The sequence below is a fragment of the Dipteris shenzhenensis genome, chromosome 32, assembly GCF_047967505.1.
Source record: "Dipteris shenzhenensis isolate YYH24624 ecotype China chromosome 32, Dip_SZ_1.0, whole genome shotgun sequence".
NCBI classification, from domain to species: domain Eukaryota; kingdom Viridiplantae; phylum Streptophyta; class Polypodiopsida; order Gleicheniales; family Dipteridaceae; genus Dipteris; species Dipteris shenzhenensis.
The window spans coordinates 559,763-576,789 of NC_141627.1; the positions used below are offsets into that span (position 1 = coordinate 559,763).

Sequence of the window (17,027 nt, forward strand, 5' to 3'; positions counted from 1 at the left end):
TCTGAGAAGCAAATATGTTATCTTAGTGCCAATTTGAGAGAGTTTCTTTGGGTTGTTGCTTAAGACCTTGAAGCTATGTGATACCAGTATTGCCAAATGCTGTCGTTAGTGCATTTTATAGGTGAGCCCATGAATGCTTTATGTTTATTCAGCTAATAATACCAAACGACAACCAAAAGATGGCTAGATTTGCTTGACTTTCTAGAGGTCTGACTAGTGATGATACTCGATGAGGTTGAAGAAATAGTCAAGCAATAGATACATGTCTTCTTCGTGGCACCCGAGAATGGTTTGGGCCTAACACGAGAATCGTGTCGGACATTGTTGACTTGTCGAGACGTCAAGTGAACAGTAGGGTTGTCCACATTCATGTTCAATTGAAAGCAACGTGGCAAAGACATCGGGATGGAGGTGTTTGTTCAATTTGCTTCATACTCCATGTTTACCTCGTTAGGAGAAACACAAGAATTGTGACAGAATGAGAAGAATGTCTAGCCAATGCTTTACATTAGGAGCTTACAGAGGTGTCTGTTCATTTTCTTCATGCTCCATGTTTACCCAGTGTCTCCACACATAACAAAAGAGAAACATAAGAATTGGAGAAGAAAGTCCACCCAATGCTAGTGAATGCTTTGCTTGTAAACGGCTCGATTGCATCGAGAATGATCTTGAACTATTTCCCTGATGGAATTATGGTATCATAAACAACGGAGCACCACGAAGGTTGCTGTACAGATGTGAGGGTGGTGGATGACTCGTCACAATAATGGATAGATGAGGAGGTCGTGCTTGCCAACTAGTCCCACCTTAGGCTTAGTGCACACGAGGAGCCCAATGTGCGTTTGGTGGTGTCTTGCACAAAAAGGTGGAAATCGAGCGCCACTGATGGTTGCAAATTGGAGCACCAAAGCACTCTGCCCTTGCCATCTGGCTCTAAGGAGAGCCCATGAATGTTCTTGTAGGAGCTCAGAGCTAAGAGCGTGCTCTCTCCATCCTCCGATGGTCCAATAACCTCACACGAGTTCCGTGAGATGGATTAAATGCCAAGCTTATTTTGTTCACGGGAGAGAAATCGTTTCACCTTGAGAGTCCACATACAAGTGCGTTCTTCTTTGTATCTCATGTCCTCCAAGAAGAACACACTCGCTTGGCACTTGCCCTGCTTCCGACACTGAAGATGATGGATGGAACCGTCACCGTCATGGAAGGCCAGCTGGAGGATTCATCCGCGTGCTACGTGTCGCACACGACTTAGACGCGTGTTGCTCCTCTCATATGTGGATTGTTCCTTCGCTCCAACACTATAACATCTGTGGATTGGTTTGAGGTTCAGCTATTACAGACACTGCGCTAGGACATCAGAGATTGAAAGAGAGATTGAGGATATCAAGCGGCAAATACATCCAAGCAGATCGCCTTCGACGCTCTCTCTGTGCTCCAGTTGTAGGCCTGCGAGAATCGATCTCCAAGAAGCCTCCCGGGAGTACACAAAATGAGCTCCAACACCGCGTCGCAACAACAGCAGAAGCAAGGGGAGAGCGGCACCTCTGAAGAGCGGGTTGTTTACCCGCGGGTGGATAGTGGCGTTAAGGATCCCGCTGGCCAAGCTTACGAAACGGGCAGATGGGGCACTTACACCATGGGTTTCCCATCCAAGCCACAAGCTCACCCAGATAACCAGCAGGCAGCGACCTGGGAGCCCCTTCCTGGTAACATTCTAGACAGAAACGCTGAGGTGCTAAGCGAGCAAAAGGCGTATAGCCAACAGCCCACTCCCAGTTCCACTGGGCAGGCGAATCAGCCGGGCACAGGAACGGCCAATCCTTACATTGCGACTACCCCTGCTCCATCTTTTACGGGGAAAAGTGAGTGCTACATAATTCAGAGAATTCAATTTTTCTTTCGTGCTCGCTGTCCGCTGTGGATCATTGCCCATGTTTACTGTCTGTACCTTAGGTGGTCTTTAACCCGCTTCTCTTTGAACATTGTGCAGGCCCTATGGATATTATATCTGACTATCTGAGTAGGTGGAGGCAAAAGTTTGAGGAGGTCTCCAAGAAAGCTGAAGAGGCTGCTGGGAACATCTGGCAACACTGTAATAGCTTCCCCTTATGATGGTTTCTGTTCTGTTGGATGCTCAATATTGTGCCATTTATTTCTTGTGCCATGTCTTCTTTGCGTGATACTGGATAGGAAACCACCAGACACGAGGAAAACAAAGTCACAGTTGTTTTGTCCCTTGTATAAGGGCTTGTTCAGCCTGGTTGGTTGTTAACTAGCAAGTGGAGCTTGTGAGTGCCATCGTCTTCTGATATTCCTGCACTCTGTCTCTTTCTAAATTGATGGCTGCAGTATTTGCGGCACCCAACACGTTTTTTTTCTTGTTTTTAAAAAAGGAGGGGGGAGGGGGGTTTCCAAGTTCTAGCTGTTGCATTTTTGCATGCTGTCAAGAGGTAGTAAGTCATATGGTTGGTTGAGTAGCAAGTTATATGGTCCAATCAAATGGAAGGCAAAGCCTGCAAACGATGTGATCACCCCTTTAGCAAACAAAGTATTCGCTGGCTCTTCAACAGTCTTTTGGCCTCATGTACTGTTAGTCCATTAAAGATCGACTAAGCTTTGTGTGAAGAGAGCTGAAGCTACATATTTTCAGGCTGGTGGTATTGAAAATTTAGGTTGCTTCGAAGGGGTGGTTTTTCAAACAGACATCACTGTGAAAGCTATGGTTTGTTTAAAAGCATCATATCATGTTGTTATGCTTTGTCTTTCGTTAAAGCAAAATTGGCTATTTGGTTGCACGATAAATTTTCACAGGAAAATCTGCTAGGAATCCTATATTTTGACAGCATGTCTTCCAAGCATTTGCTAACATTTTTTCATATTTTGCACAGCGAAGTCTGCTATTTTTATTATTTTGTACGGCACAAGTGTAGTGAAGATGGCACCAAACATGGCAATACAGCTCGGGGTTGCTTTACATGCATTTTGTATGTGAAGCTCTGCAGTCAATTGCTTATTGATTTGTTTTGTAGTGAAAACGGGGCCAAACATGGCAGACACAGCTTGGGGGAAAATAAGTCAGGGGACAAAGCTGCTGACAGAAGGAGGGTTTGAGAAGATTTTCAAACAAACATTTGAGACTCTTCCAGATGAAAAGTTGCTCAAGTCCTATGCTTGTTACCTTTCCACGTCATCTGGACCTGTTGCTGGCACTCTCTATATTTCGACAAAGAAGATTGCATTCTCTAGTGATCGGCCTCTTTCTTACCAACCTAGTCCTGGACAGACAGCTTGGAGTTTCTACAAGGTATGATATTTCATGTTTGGATCAAATATAGCTGAATAAGATATATCTCCGACTTGCAACCAGGATTGACTTGTGTGCATTCTCAAATGTCTTGGCTAGAATTTTATTCTTGAAATATTGGGTTTTAGATTCCTTGCACCCACAGACGTAGAATTAGGAGATTTGTGAGTTTAGTCCCTGTTGATTTTTTCTACTCAACTTGGAATACAGCAGAACTCTATGAAAGGTGGTATAGTAGATGTATTTGAAAGTCTTCCTGTACTTTATCTGAGACGCCAGGTCTAGGGGGTGAGTTTGGGGCATGTTCCTGGATTCACCTGGATATCTGTTTCTGCTATATTAGTGGACATGCTCAATTAATTGAAGAACTTGTCCGGACATTAGGTACCTATGGTTCCTAACGTGTGGTGCCACCTTCTTTAGTGGCGCGTCACCATATCAGCCATCTTTTTTTAACCGTGTTGCTTGGAAATGCTCATTCAAGGCAGACTGAAACGACAGACTAGCTTGAATAAAGAGAGTGTGGACTACTTTTGATTAGCCTTCTTGTTTGGTGCTAGTCTTTGTCATGGTTGAGTCTTCCCTTTAGCTCCGTAGTGCAGAAAGAAAGAAAAGTCTAATTTTTCCACTGGAGACCAGCAGGTCTATGGGACAGAAAAAGAAAGTCCATACATCCGATCAGGGAGGGCACAAGGCAGTTCCCAAGGAGTGCATAAAACAGCTTTGAGTTATTATAAGGTACCTACATCTTTGTTTGAAAAATAAGACAATAAATGGAGGTGGCATGGTACACACGGTAGCATGAGGGATACCCATGTGTCACCCCATGGACCAAGTCTCCATACAGCCCCACCAACGTTCAGGGGAATCTGCAACTATCATTCACAACTAGAAGGGAAACTTTTCTTGCACCACCAAGACCTAGTCTGTCTGCAACCCTGAGCGCAGCTAGAATACACATTGCCTTCTGTGAAGTCCACTTTGATTAGTAGAGGTCACCTCCCCTCTCCATTTGTGAGCCCCCAAATGAGGAGCGCATCGGGGGGGTGGACCGCAGGGAAAAAGAGAGGGTTTTGGGGCTGCCACATTTGGCAGAAAACAGGCTGCTATGTGGGCAGCAAAGAGAGGAGAGTACTTGGCAGTTGGAAGCCACCATGCACATTGCCTTCTGTGGAGTCCAGTTTGATTAGTAGAGGTCACCTCCCCTCCCCATTTGTGAGCCCCCAAAAGAGGAGTGCATCGGGGGGGGTGGACCATAGAGAAAAAGAAAGGCACCATGGAGGGCAGATCTGAGGTGACTTTGCCATGTGGCTGTCCATAGATGGAAGGGGCAGAACTACACATGGAGGGTTTTGGGGCTGCCACATGGGCTTCTAGAAAACAGGCTGCCATGTGGGCAGCAAAGAGGAGAGTATCTGTCAGTTGGAAGCCACCATGAAGGGCAGATCTGAGGTGACTTTGCGACGTGGCTGTCCACAGCTTGCAAGCCTCCCCCCCCTACTCCTCAACAGGTCTTTATAGTTAAAGAACTTGTTCACACTCTGCAGGGAATCCATATCAGTGCTGATGTCAGCACTGTTACGGACACCTGCAGCAGGGTCTACGGAGCAGTTTGCAAGGGCTTTGGGTGGGGAGAAGGTCTGGCAGGTGTGGATCACTAGCAGGATGGAGGCTCCCCGATTCGTGGCAGTTTTGGGGCCATATAGGCCTGGTTGCAGGTTGGGTTTGGGCTGGTAGAGCCTGGGCCAGTGGCAGCCTGCTACGTCGCCAGGCTGGGCGAAATGTGCAAGTACCTGGGTCGGCTAGAAGGACTGGATGGGTTGGCCCTACCAGGTTGGCCAAGGGGGCTTTCAGCCCTATATAAGGAGGCCTTTGCGGCCTCATTTTGGCATCATCTGGAGCACCACTTCAGGGAGCTGGAAGGAGCAGCAGAGCAGTACCAATTGGGCCTATAACCGGGAGGTGAATTGGGGCTGACTTAGCTCAGCACACGGAGGCTGACTACCCCGGCAGTAAGATGGAGAGATCACTGGATGGAGAGTCTACATAAGCTCAGAGAGGAGCTCTATCAAAATAACTATGTTAATGCTATAAGATGTGCTGGTGCATGTGTTAAAAATGACAACAGAGGGTATACATGCAGCGGAAGACTGATAGAATAGCCCAGGAGCTCACACAGTGGGTTGGGGGTGGAATCACAAACTTCTTTACTTTGTGTGCTCATCAAACATGTGCAAGCTAGTAAATAGACAAATGCTCCAGGAGAGAGATGGAACCAACAATATATTTCCGTCCAAAGGACACAATACAAAATAGAGTCCACAGAGTCCCACCAAATCGTGGGCATCTGTCCTTACCAAAGGATGCTGTCCTACTTAGTTCTGTAACACGTTTAGATTCCTACCCTGTGTGCTCCTTTCTGAGCTTCAGTAGAATTGCGTCCATGCTTTGATCCCTGCTCCTCGCTACCCTGAAGACAGTCAAGTCTGCAGCTCTTCAGCCTCACTGGATCCCCAGGAGTGTGGCCCAGATGTTGCTGCTCTTCTGCTCCAAACCTGGCCCTTTTATAGGGGCTGGAACCCCCCGAAATAGTCCGATGCAGCAGCGCTAGTGGGCTGATCTACTGCTGGTCTGTAAACCGACCCACAAGCTTAGATTTGGGGCTGTGGGGACCCTCCATGGGTCTGTGTGCTGGCCGACCTGGTTGGTCAGCCAACCAGCCAGCCCAGGCCCTATTTAAGGGCAAGGGGACTGCCCATTGCAGCCCCTTTGCCTGCCTTTCCTGGCCCAAGCTTCTGTCCTCCTGACCGACCTGATCCAGGGCCATTTCCTTGCGCTGGTCTTCTCCAAATAGCCTGCCACCTGTGTGCCTTTTGTCATGGAACCTGCTCCAGCCTGTAGACACCTGTCATTGGCCCGTACCACAGAATTCTCTGCTCCGTACTGCTGCTGCAGTCCTCCAATCAATCACTTTGGCAGATCTGTACTGTCATAGGCCTCCAAAGAGACTCCACCTTGCTAGGTAGGTCCTGAGGTGTGCTGCCCACATGGCAGCCTGTCCGCTGCCCATGTGGCCGCCCCCTCTTCATTCTTTTCCCTTTTGCTACCCACATGGCAGCCAATAAGCTACCCCCTGTTTCCTCCCAGGTCTCTCCCCCAACGTCCGATACATCTTGGCCCGATCCACACCCGTTGATGAAGATGCTCCAGTAGTTCCCAGGTCCTAGCGCTCTGAAATAGTTCGATGTCAATGTCGATGTCAATGCCGATTTCTAGCTTTTCAACCAGTGGCTCTTGCTCCAAGTCCGGGCCTGCACAACTGGAGTCTTCTAGGTACCATGCTCTCAGGGTTTGTTTCAAACCGTTCTCTGTGTGGCAAGGTTTGCAACAAAAGAACCATCTCGAGAAATGATATCCCAACTCTATTAATCCTTATGCTACCAGCTTCCATCTGTCCTCCTCTCATAATGAGTGAACAACTGGATCCTGGTACCATGCTCTCAGGGTTTGTTTCAAACCGTCCTCTGTCTGGCAAGGTTTGCAACAAAAGAACCATCTCGAGAAATGATATCCCAAGAATAACTCCAGATAACTTGGACCATGAGCTCCCATTGAGCTCTCAAGCAAGTACTTTCTTGCTTTAGTACACCTCGTCCATGATCAGCTTCCAGCAATCTGAGATTTGAAGGAGCATCCACACTTTCCCTTCTGCCTTCCAGGAAGGCACATTTCTTCCAATCGTTGTATTTCTTGAGACATGAAGACCAGATTCCCGTTACATGCTATCAAGGCTCAAATCTATTACATAAAGTACGTACTAGAACGTCGTCCTGCCTGTGTGCTTGCTTTGAAAGCAAACCATGCACCTCATAGAGGCACATCCCACTACCCTCTGTAATCCTGTAATGCCTCCTTTTGAACCACATCATCTGTCTGACTCTGAAAGCCCTTGACCTTCACAAAAGTTTTTGTATTCTTGTCTAATATCAGACACCTTCACCGTGACTTTTGGTCTGCATATCTGATCTCAGCAACACTTAAAGATGTTACCAAGAATGATTCTCCACTTTGTAGGTATATTCTCCACTTTGTACCACATTGACAGTATTTTACTCGCCTGATTTTGAACTGGACCCCTTCTTGTTCTTCTGATTTGCCTTCCTTCTTTCTGGAATCCTCCACCAAATGGCCTGCTGATCACAACATTGAACAGAAACACTTCTTGTGCATCCTCTTTTTATTTTTTTCTGAAGTGTCCTCATTGTCCTCAGAGTCATCCTGCTTGGGCTTGCCACCACTTGGCTTGCCCTTCCCCTTGCCAACCTTATCTTTGGCTAGCATGCTTTGTCATCACCTTTGTCATAGAGCTGCTCTTGAGCCTTCTCTTGTAGCAATAAGGGACCCAACCCAGTTCTTTTAAAGTCAGAGGTCTGTTCTTCTCTCCTGTTGTCAAAGTTGTAACGAAGTTCTTGAAACACCGTGGGAGCATCCCAAGAACCAACAAGGTCAACTGGCTGGAGTCCACCCGCTGACCATCCGAGGCCAGCTTATCTCTTATCACCTTCAGCTTAGTGAGATGGTCATGGACCGTATCTCCTTTTGTTGGAAAGGTCACCTCCCCATCTGTAAGCCCCCAAATGAGGAGAGCGTGGGGGAGGGAGACCTAGGGCAGGATGTGCCCAAGAGGAAAAGAAGAGAGGGGGCTGCCACGTGGGCAGCACCTCACATCAAAGAACATGGAAGGTACCCGGAGCTAGGATGGATCTGCATGGCGCTGACATCAGCAGTGTACAGAACTGTACGGCGCTGGAGAAGAGCCTGGCAGAGGGCAGAACCAGCAGGACAGAAAGGCGCTGACATGTCAGGTCAGGAGCGCAAGTGTACAGGGCTGCATGGGGCCTGGTAGAGCAGCAAATGGGGCTGCCAGTGGGCAGTGGCATGCCTTATATAGGCTGGGCCCCTGCCTTGATTGGAGGGCCAAAAGCCCTAGAAGTGTGGGCCAAAGGGCCCTAGTTTTGTAAGCCCTTATAGGGCTGTTTTGGGGCAGACTTGTCGGCCCAAACAGACCAGCCAGTCGGCCCATTTAGGGCTGGCTGGTCAGTTTTCTCAGCAGGCCTTAGGGCCTATGAAAGGAGAGGCTTGTGGCCTCATTTCATATCCAACAGTTCAGCAAAAGCAGGAGTAGACAGGAGCAGCCTGAAGGCATTCCCTTTGGCCTCATCTTGGAGGTAAAGGAGAGTTGAAGGAGTGCTGCAGACTGAGTTCCCTAAGGGCTGGGACCTTGGCTGTCTTCTAGGGCAGCAAGGTGTTGTGATCATCATACCTTTTGGAGCAGCCATTCACAAGCAGGTTGGAGTAGTGGAACAGGGACCTGTGTGCTGCAGACAAAGCTTGGCAGGGGCTGCCCACCTAGGCTGATTCACAGGCAGTAAGGTGGAGAAGAACACACTGGACGGAAAGTCTACAGATGCTCGAGGTGGAGCACGCGGGCTTGAGTCTAGAGATAGCCAGCAGATAGGAGAAGGACCTTGTGGTTAGATCAGAGGACCATACCATTGGTGGGACTCTGGATGTCTCTCTTTGGTATTGTGTCCATAGTTTTGGACGGAAATATATATTTTGGTGGTTTCTCTATCTGGCTGGTTCATTGTCTATTGATGAGTCTGCACACCTATTTTATGCACATTAAGTAAAAATTTTGTGATTACACACCCCACACGCACACTGTGTGAGCTCCTGGGCATTACTATAAGTCTTTTGTTGTGCGTACCCTCTGTTGGGTATTTTCTATTATGAGGGGGACGATTGGAAGATCGTGACGCCTGGGTTGCTCGAGTTTGAAGGCGGGAACTGACTGAAGGAGGTGGTGCCAGGAGGTGCTACCAGAGATGGACCTGTGTACCAGGATGGTGTGTGGAAGCGGAACCGGACCTGGTGGAGCAAGAGCCACTAGATGAAAAGCTAGGAAAAGATTTCGACACCGAAAAATTCCAGAGGACTACGACCAAGGAGATCCTGGAGCATCTTCATCGACGTGTTGGCATTGGGCCTGGATGTGTCGGTGAGAGGGGGTGTTGGAAAGTTCACCCCCCCATGTAAGCCCCCAAATGAGGAGAGCGTGGGGGAGGGAGACCTAGGGCAGGATGTGCCCAAGAGGAAAAGAAGAGAGGGGGCTGCCACATGGGCAGCACCTCACATCAAAGAACATGGAAGGTACCCGGAGCTAGGATGGATCTGCATGGTGCTGACATCAGCAGTGTATGGAACTGTACGGCGCTGGAGAAGAGCCTGGCAGAGGGCAGAACCAGCAGGACAGAAAGGCACTGACATGGCAGGTCAGGAGCGCTGGTGTACAGGGCTGCATGGGACCTGGTAGAGCAGTAAATGGGGCTGTCAGTGGGCAGTGGCATGCCTTACATAGGCTGGGCCCCTGCCTTGATTGGAGGGCCAAAAGCCCTAGAAGTGTGGGCCAAAGGGCCCTAGTTTTGTGAGCCCTTATAGGGCTGTTTTGGGGCAGACTTGTCGGCCCAAACAGATCAGCCAGTCGGCCCATTTAGGGCTGGCTGGTCAGTTTTCTCAGCAGGCCTTAGGGCCTATAAAAGGAGAGGCTTGTGGCCTCATTTCATATCCAACAGTTCAGCAAAAGCAGGAGTAGACAGGAGCAGCCTGAAGGCATTCCCTTTGGCCTCATCTTGGAGGTAAAGGAGAGTTGAAGGAGTGCTGCAGACTGAGTTCCCTAAGGGCTGGGACCTTGGCTGTCTTCTAGGGCAGCAAGGTGTTGTGATCATCATACCTTTTGGAGCAGCCATTCACAAGCAGGTTGGAGCAGTGGAACAGGGACCTGTGTGCTGCAGACAAAGCTTGGCAAGGGCTGCCCACCTAGGCTGATTCACAGGCAGTAAGGTGGAGAAGAACACACTGGACGGAAAGTCTACAGACGCTCGAGGTGGAGCACTCGGGCTCGAGTCTAGAGATAGCCAGCAGATAGGAGAAGGACCTTGTGGTTAGATCAGAGGACCACACGGTGGGACTCTGGATCTATCTCTTTTGTATTGTGTCCATAGTTTTGGACGGAAATATATATTTTGGTGGTTTCTCTATCTGGCTGGTTCATTGTCTATTGATGAGTCTGCACACCTATTTTATGCACATTAAGTAAATAATTTTGTGATTACACACCCCACACGCACACTGTGTGAGCTCTTGGGCATTACTATAAGTCTTCCGCTGTGCGTACCCTCTGTTGGGTATTTTCTAACACCTTTATCCTTGTTCATATTGAACAACTGATGACTTAGAGCTAAGATCTAGCTGTCTCATATAAATCCTTCAAAGTGGCCCATGCCTCAAACCGACGCGTTTGCCATTTGGACGTGAGGAATCACCACATCTACTGGCGTTCCTATGATCAATGCAAGGGCCTGGGCATCCTGGTCCTCCCATGGTTCGAGCTCATTTGGATCTACAAACAGGATAACATTACCCTCCGCATCTTTGACGTCTGTGGGCTTTGGATCCACTCTTGTCGTGATCTTCCACAGCCTCCTGGCCATAAGATGGCTCCGGACCTTTACCTTCCAGATAGGATAATTTGTCCCATCCAACTTCCCAGTCTCTCTAAAAATCGAAATTATTGAAGAGGGCGCGGTTGTCTTTGTGCAAGCCAGTAAATAGACATTGCTCCAAGAGAGATATAGAATCAACAATATATTTCCGTCCAAATGACACAATACCAAAAAAGTCCAGAGTCACACCAAATTGTGGTCCTCTATCCTACTATCTCTGAAGCACTTTTAGATCCCTACCTTGCATGCTCCTCTCCGAGCTCCAGTAACCTTTGAGTCCGTGCTTTTATCCCTGCTCCTTGGTGCCCTTGAAGACAGCCAAGGGTGCAGCTCCTTGCTGAACTAAGTCTGCAGCTCTTCAGCCCGGCTGGATGGATGTGGCCCAGATCTTACTGCTTGGCTGCCTGAAACTGCTGCTTGGAAGTGTTGCCTCACTGGATGCTGAAGCCTGAATGAGGCCCCAAGGGGCCCCTTTTATAGGGGCTGGAAACCCCCCAAATAGGCCGACCCAGCAGCCCTAGTGGGCCGACCTGCTGCTGGTCTGTAAACCGACCCACAAGCCTAGATTTAGGGCTGTGTGGACCCTCCATGGGTCTTGTGCTGGCCGACCTGTTGGTGAGCCAACCAGCCAGCCCAGGCCCTGCAAGGGGACTGCTCATTGCAGCCCCTTTCCCTGCCTTTCCTGGCCCAAGCTTCTGTCCTCCTGGTTGACCTGATATTGGGCCATTTCCTTGCCCAGGTCTTCGCCACCTGTGCTCCTTTTTGTCCTGGAATTTGCTCCAGCCTGTAGATACCTGTACTAGGTGCCATACTACAGAATTCTCTGCTCTGTACTGTTGCTACAGTCCCCCAATCAGGCACCTTTCCTAGGTGCGGTACCACATAATTCTCTGCTCTGGACTGTTGCTGCAGTCCTGCAGTTTCCCAATCAATCACATCGCAGAACCGTACTGTCATGGGCCTCAAAAGAAACTCTGCCTTGCTAGGTTGGTCCTGAGGTGTGCTGCCCACATGGCAGCCTGTGTGCTGGCCATGTGGCAGCCCATTCTTGACTGTATTTTAAAAAAATTTTCTACCCACATGGCAGCCAATAAGCTGCCTGTGTAGTAGCCCTAACTGTAAGTCAACCTCCCCCACACTCTCCTCATATGGGGGACTTACAAATGGGGATGTGACTCTCCCAACAGCATGTCCTTGAAGAGGGGGAGAGAAAAAAGATAGAAATGTCTTCAAATCTCCCGAAGGGTCTCTGAGACTGAAGAAAACCAGATACAATGAAAGCATAACCCCGGTGGGACCAATAAAAAAGGGCACCCACACCCAAGGTTGGTTTCCAAGTGGTGGTGCTTGTTCTTTGAGAGAGAGAGAGAGAGAGAGAGAGAGAGAGAGAGAGAGAAAGAGAGAGATATGTTAATGTCAGTTTTGGATTTCTTGCATCTTGCAGATTGTAGTGCCACTTGAGAAGCTGCAAGCTGTGAATCCTTCTTCAAATCCTAAGAACCCTTCTGAGAAGTATATTCAAATTCTTACTGTTGATAATCATGAATTCTGGTTCATGGGATTTGTTAATTATGATAAGGCAGTGAAAAATCTGCAAGAAGTGCTACAACAACAAAGGAATTAGACGTGATGTGAATCCTTCTTCAAATACCAAGTACCCTGCTGAGAAGTATATTCAAATTCTTACTGTTGATAACCACGAATTCTGGTTCATGGGATTTGCTAGTTATGATATGGCAGTGAAAAATCTGCAAGAAGTGTAGCTAGAGGATTTCAAAGTTTCTGATGGTTTCTTCAGACAGGTTCTGGAGTTTCTAGTTTCAGTTTCAAATTATCTTTGTAAAAAATTATTTTGTTTTACGTCGTCATTTGTAATTTCATAACCTGTGTTTTGGCATTGGTACTTCTGGGATATTGAGAGAAACAACCTATAGATAAGTGTATTTTTTCCCCCTGATGTGTATTTTAAACTGATCAAGGGGATTTATGTTATAGCTAGATGTTTGCTAAATATCTTGATTACTTGTGGGTTTGTGAGGGAACCTGCAAGACAGAGGGTTCGCCTGTTTAGAGTTTTTCCTGATTAAAGCAGCACGTTGCCATTAAGCATCCATGTATAGGCCAGTTTGCTTGCATAATTCACACTGTGGAATGAAAGACTTGTGCGTCAATTCAGATCTGCCATTGACTTTGTTCAACACATGCCAATATATCTTGGACACATTGCTACCCATTAGTGAACGTATTGCATATGCAACATCGTTAGAGGTGAAATTCCACTTTATTTACCAATAAATGAAAGTATTGCAAAATGTTCAATATCATCGGACTCAAGTTTAATTTCCCTTGGAATGCTTAACTAGGTTTGAGTAAGTACCCTTGTTTTCTTATGCTCCCTAACTTTAATTCTCAATGGAATGCGTAACTAGGTTTGAATAAGTGCTCCCCTTTCCTACTCGTCAAAAAATCCAGTCTGTTCAAAACTTTCATGTAAAACATGTGACGGTATGGGAGGGAGTATCTGCACTGTAATAATGCTCCTTTCGTGCACTGTAGAAATGAAATCTACTTATATACGAGCATGTTATTGTCATGCATCTTAACTATGTCATATTTAGGTCCCCTCTTATTTTTGAGAAAAAATAATTGCAATTTGATACTGCATTTGTATATCTACATATGTGATGGATATTATTTGTGTATATTTGGTGATGTAGAAATGAATTCTACTTATATACAAGCATGTTAGTGTTATGCATGTTCACTATGTTATATTTATATGCACTCTTTGTTTTTCGAAAAAAATAGTATCCTTGAACTTTTTAATGTATGCCTTTGATTTTGTATATCCTACTTTTGTAAAGCTTGACGAATCCATATATACGTTTCGTCATTTTACTTGATGGGCAGTTATAAGGCCCATTTGCACTTATCCTAATGGTAATGGATATGAACTTAATGAGAAAAGCATCTTTGTTCCATATAATGGATTTAACTTTAGCTAGGGTAGTAGTCCGACCCAATCCATTCTGATGGGCGGACCCCTACCCTCACTTGGATTGTGTGTCGCACTTGTGGGAGTGCGATCGGTGGAAAAAACAAATGCACACACGTATGCACACATGCACGCATGCATGCACACACACACACACTCCTATTCCCTCGGGGACCCTTAATGGCTATACTATATAAGGACTTGGGGGTGAAATTCACATATAGTTACACTTTTATGTTTATATATTGCTTGGTATTAACATCCTTACCATATGAGTATTTTCAATGGTATTATACTCTTTCTTGATTCCTCTTCTTGATTCCTCTACATTGAGGGTAGAGGCTCATACCTTGCAGAAGAAGCAATCACTTTACAAGAAATTGTTGGTAGTTATTACCAACATATCCCTTGGTATAAGCATGACTAATACGATGATGTGGATGGGTGATATTGGACCATGTAGTCGTTGGTAACTTGTGACCACCACATCCTTAGTAATGCCTTATTGTTGTATAAGGGATATGGGGAAATTGCTATGATTATATTGTATCCCATATGGTTTTATTGATAGGGAAATTAATGGGATCCCTATGATAAGGGCATAGTTTATTCATCTAGGGATAAACAAGCTTTTATATTTCTCCTTTTAGCTTGGTTGTGGCTTAGTCTTGTGGCTCTTAGTATCTCCTCTACTCTCTTGCACACAGTCAACACACCACGAGGAGCTGACACACTGAGCGAACCTCCAACTCCTTGCAACTGCTCTCCTACCTTCTACTAGCTTACCTCCAATCACCTCTACATAGCGTGAAACTACAGCCAACGACGATGTGCTGCCCCTCGCAGTGCAAGTGCCACCGTGTGCACTGGGAAGCATTACTCATACCGCTTGGACGTAGGACCTTGGCGAGGTCCAACGACTCACTAGGCTCTCGCCACAACAGCTCACTTTAAGCTAACACTACCTAAGGACAAGACCTGAGTTTGTCGCCATATTCTGTAACTTTCATAGGCAAGAGCCAAAAATCTTTTTCTACATCCTGTGGATGGAACCAGTACAACGTAGGTCGGTTTTGTGAATTGGCTTCACCCTTCCATTTGATTGATTCCCTCTAACTAGACAAGAACTTATGCCCTGTATTTACTGAAGCATGTTGCGCAAGAAAGGAAGCACTTTGATCGGGGAAGTAAGCGTTGGCCGTGAGGAGCCACTTGAGATCTATCATTGTTCCCAACTTCATGTGTTTTGTATGGGGATTATATAATTGGTTACTATGAGTTGTTCCAACTCGCTGAGGAACTGCTGCTGGACTCTCATAGCATGATGGCCCTCATCTCTTCCCATAGACCAGTATTTCATGGAGTCCCTTAATATGTAGGCACAGTAGCTGCTCCAAAAAACATTCTCCTCGTAGATCCTTGGGAAGCATAGTGACTATGTCCAGCCACCTTTGGAGCAATCGTCTTGTAGATCCTTCTCACTTTCATGCCTCAAAGCCTTCGATTCCCAATCGAAAGCCTTTGATTGTTGCTTTGTAGCCTGCGAAGTGGAAATAAGTAGTGTTTGTTTGACTGATTAGAGATACATATCTCTAGCATGGCGATCAAAATAGCATATCTCTAGCATGGTGATGGCAGAAACGATCAAAGATAGTTGTCAATCTTTTACAAATAATTATAACGGGAGGGCATCTCCAATGGGCTTCATCTTGATACCGATATATCCTCTACTGGGAATCCAGGCATATTGGCTTGAGGTAGGGAAGAACCAGCGTGCCTGTCCATAGAATTGACGTACAATTCAGATATCCATGCATAGTGGGAAAAATGGGCAGCCATGGAAGATAAAAGTGTCTACAAGGTAGACTTTGACAGTTGCCGAACGATGTTACCAGTTTTATATGAGCTAGCGATCTTATAATGTGGGTATATGATCCCTTTCTTGGTAATGAAACAAGTGAGTACAAGTACTATTAAGAACTGCCTTAAGTTCTATCAAATGCAAACGATTGTCAACATGAATGGATGATGCAACCACTTGCAAATGCAAAGAGATTTGCAAACTCTGTGTATGTGTGTTTGAGAGAGAGAGAGAGAGAGAGAGAGAGAGAGAGAATTTTTTACTTCGTAGGAACAATCCCAAGGAGCCAATTCTGACTCATCCGAAGTCGACCACAAAGGATCGAACACAACACACACAACGACACAAACCAGAGCCTCAACCACCAAGACCCACTCGGGTTTTATAAAACTTGATGGGGAAGGATGGCTTATACATGGAGAGAGAGAGAGAAGAAGAAGAAGAAGAATATATTATCGTCCTCTGAAGACCAAAACCGGCCTATGGGACCTGAGCAATACAATATCACAAGTACATGAAAGCTCCTCCCGAAGATGGGAGGGTAGAAAGAGAAACCACCTTCTAGGATTCAGGTGGATTCCTATGCTTGAAGAGCTTATACACAAATGTTCCTAAAGCTGAAGGTGACCCTTTATGCAGCAAATCAGCCAGTTTGTTATGTCCCTCAAGGAGGTGATTGAACTCTTCCCTAATGTGTGCATAGTGAGGGCATATCATTACCATGTGTTCTTCTGTTTCAACCATACCTTGATCACATAGTTGGCATATTCTACTCTCCCTTGGCATCTTTTTCCATCCCCCTGTTTCTATTTGAAGCTGGTGTGATCGGGTGCGAAGTGAGGCTAAAGCCCTCCGTTTATGCACTGCTATAGGTGTACATATGTACTTCTGCGTTGTTGTCTCCCTTCCTGTATAAATTGACCAATATTCGGGGTTGATATATCTGCGATAGTACTCAAATTTATCTTTGTTTTCTGCTGTTTGCCATTTCCTGTGTAGTGCATTCAGCAGGTCATAATGAAAAGCCTCTTCATCAATCTCCTCTGAAGAGTAGTTTAAATACTCTTCTACTTCCCACTTCTTGAACCATTTTTTTAGGTCCTGTGCCCATCCGGATGTCAAAATCTTGCCCTTGTTTGTCTTTTGAAGCTTCTGACTTTCTTTCCATGCTCTCTTTGGTAGCCTTTCATTATCCATGCACTTGACCTTTGTGATGTATCTGAGTACTCTCTTCAGAGCATGTAGCTCTATGGGTATACATCCTGTCTCTAGGAGTAACAAAGAGTATGGTGTAGTAGC

General features: G+C 46.4%; 1 protein-coding gene across 1 annotated transcript; it reads left to right on the forward strand.

Annotated features, from left to right (window-relative positions):
- Positions 1-1,145: 1,145 nt before the first annotated feature.
- LOC147880152 (GEM-like protein 1) lies at positions 1,146-12,568 on the forward strand. Its single transcript, XM_087371326.1, has 4 exons — positions 1,146-1,865; positions 1,994-2,095; positions 3,033-3,307; positions 12,317-12,568. The coding sequence occupies exons 1-4, from the start codon at positions 1,493-1,495 to the stop codon at positions 12,494-12,496; spliced, it is 930 nt and encodes a 309-aa protein (XP_087227452.1). The 5' UTR covers positions 1,146-1,492; the 3' UTR covers positions 12,497-12,568.
- The last annotated feature ends 4,459 nt before the right edge of the window (positions 12,569-17,027 follow it).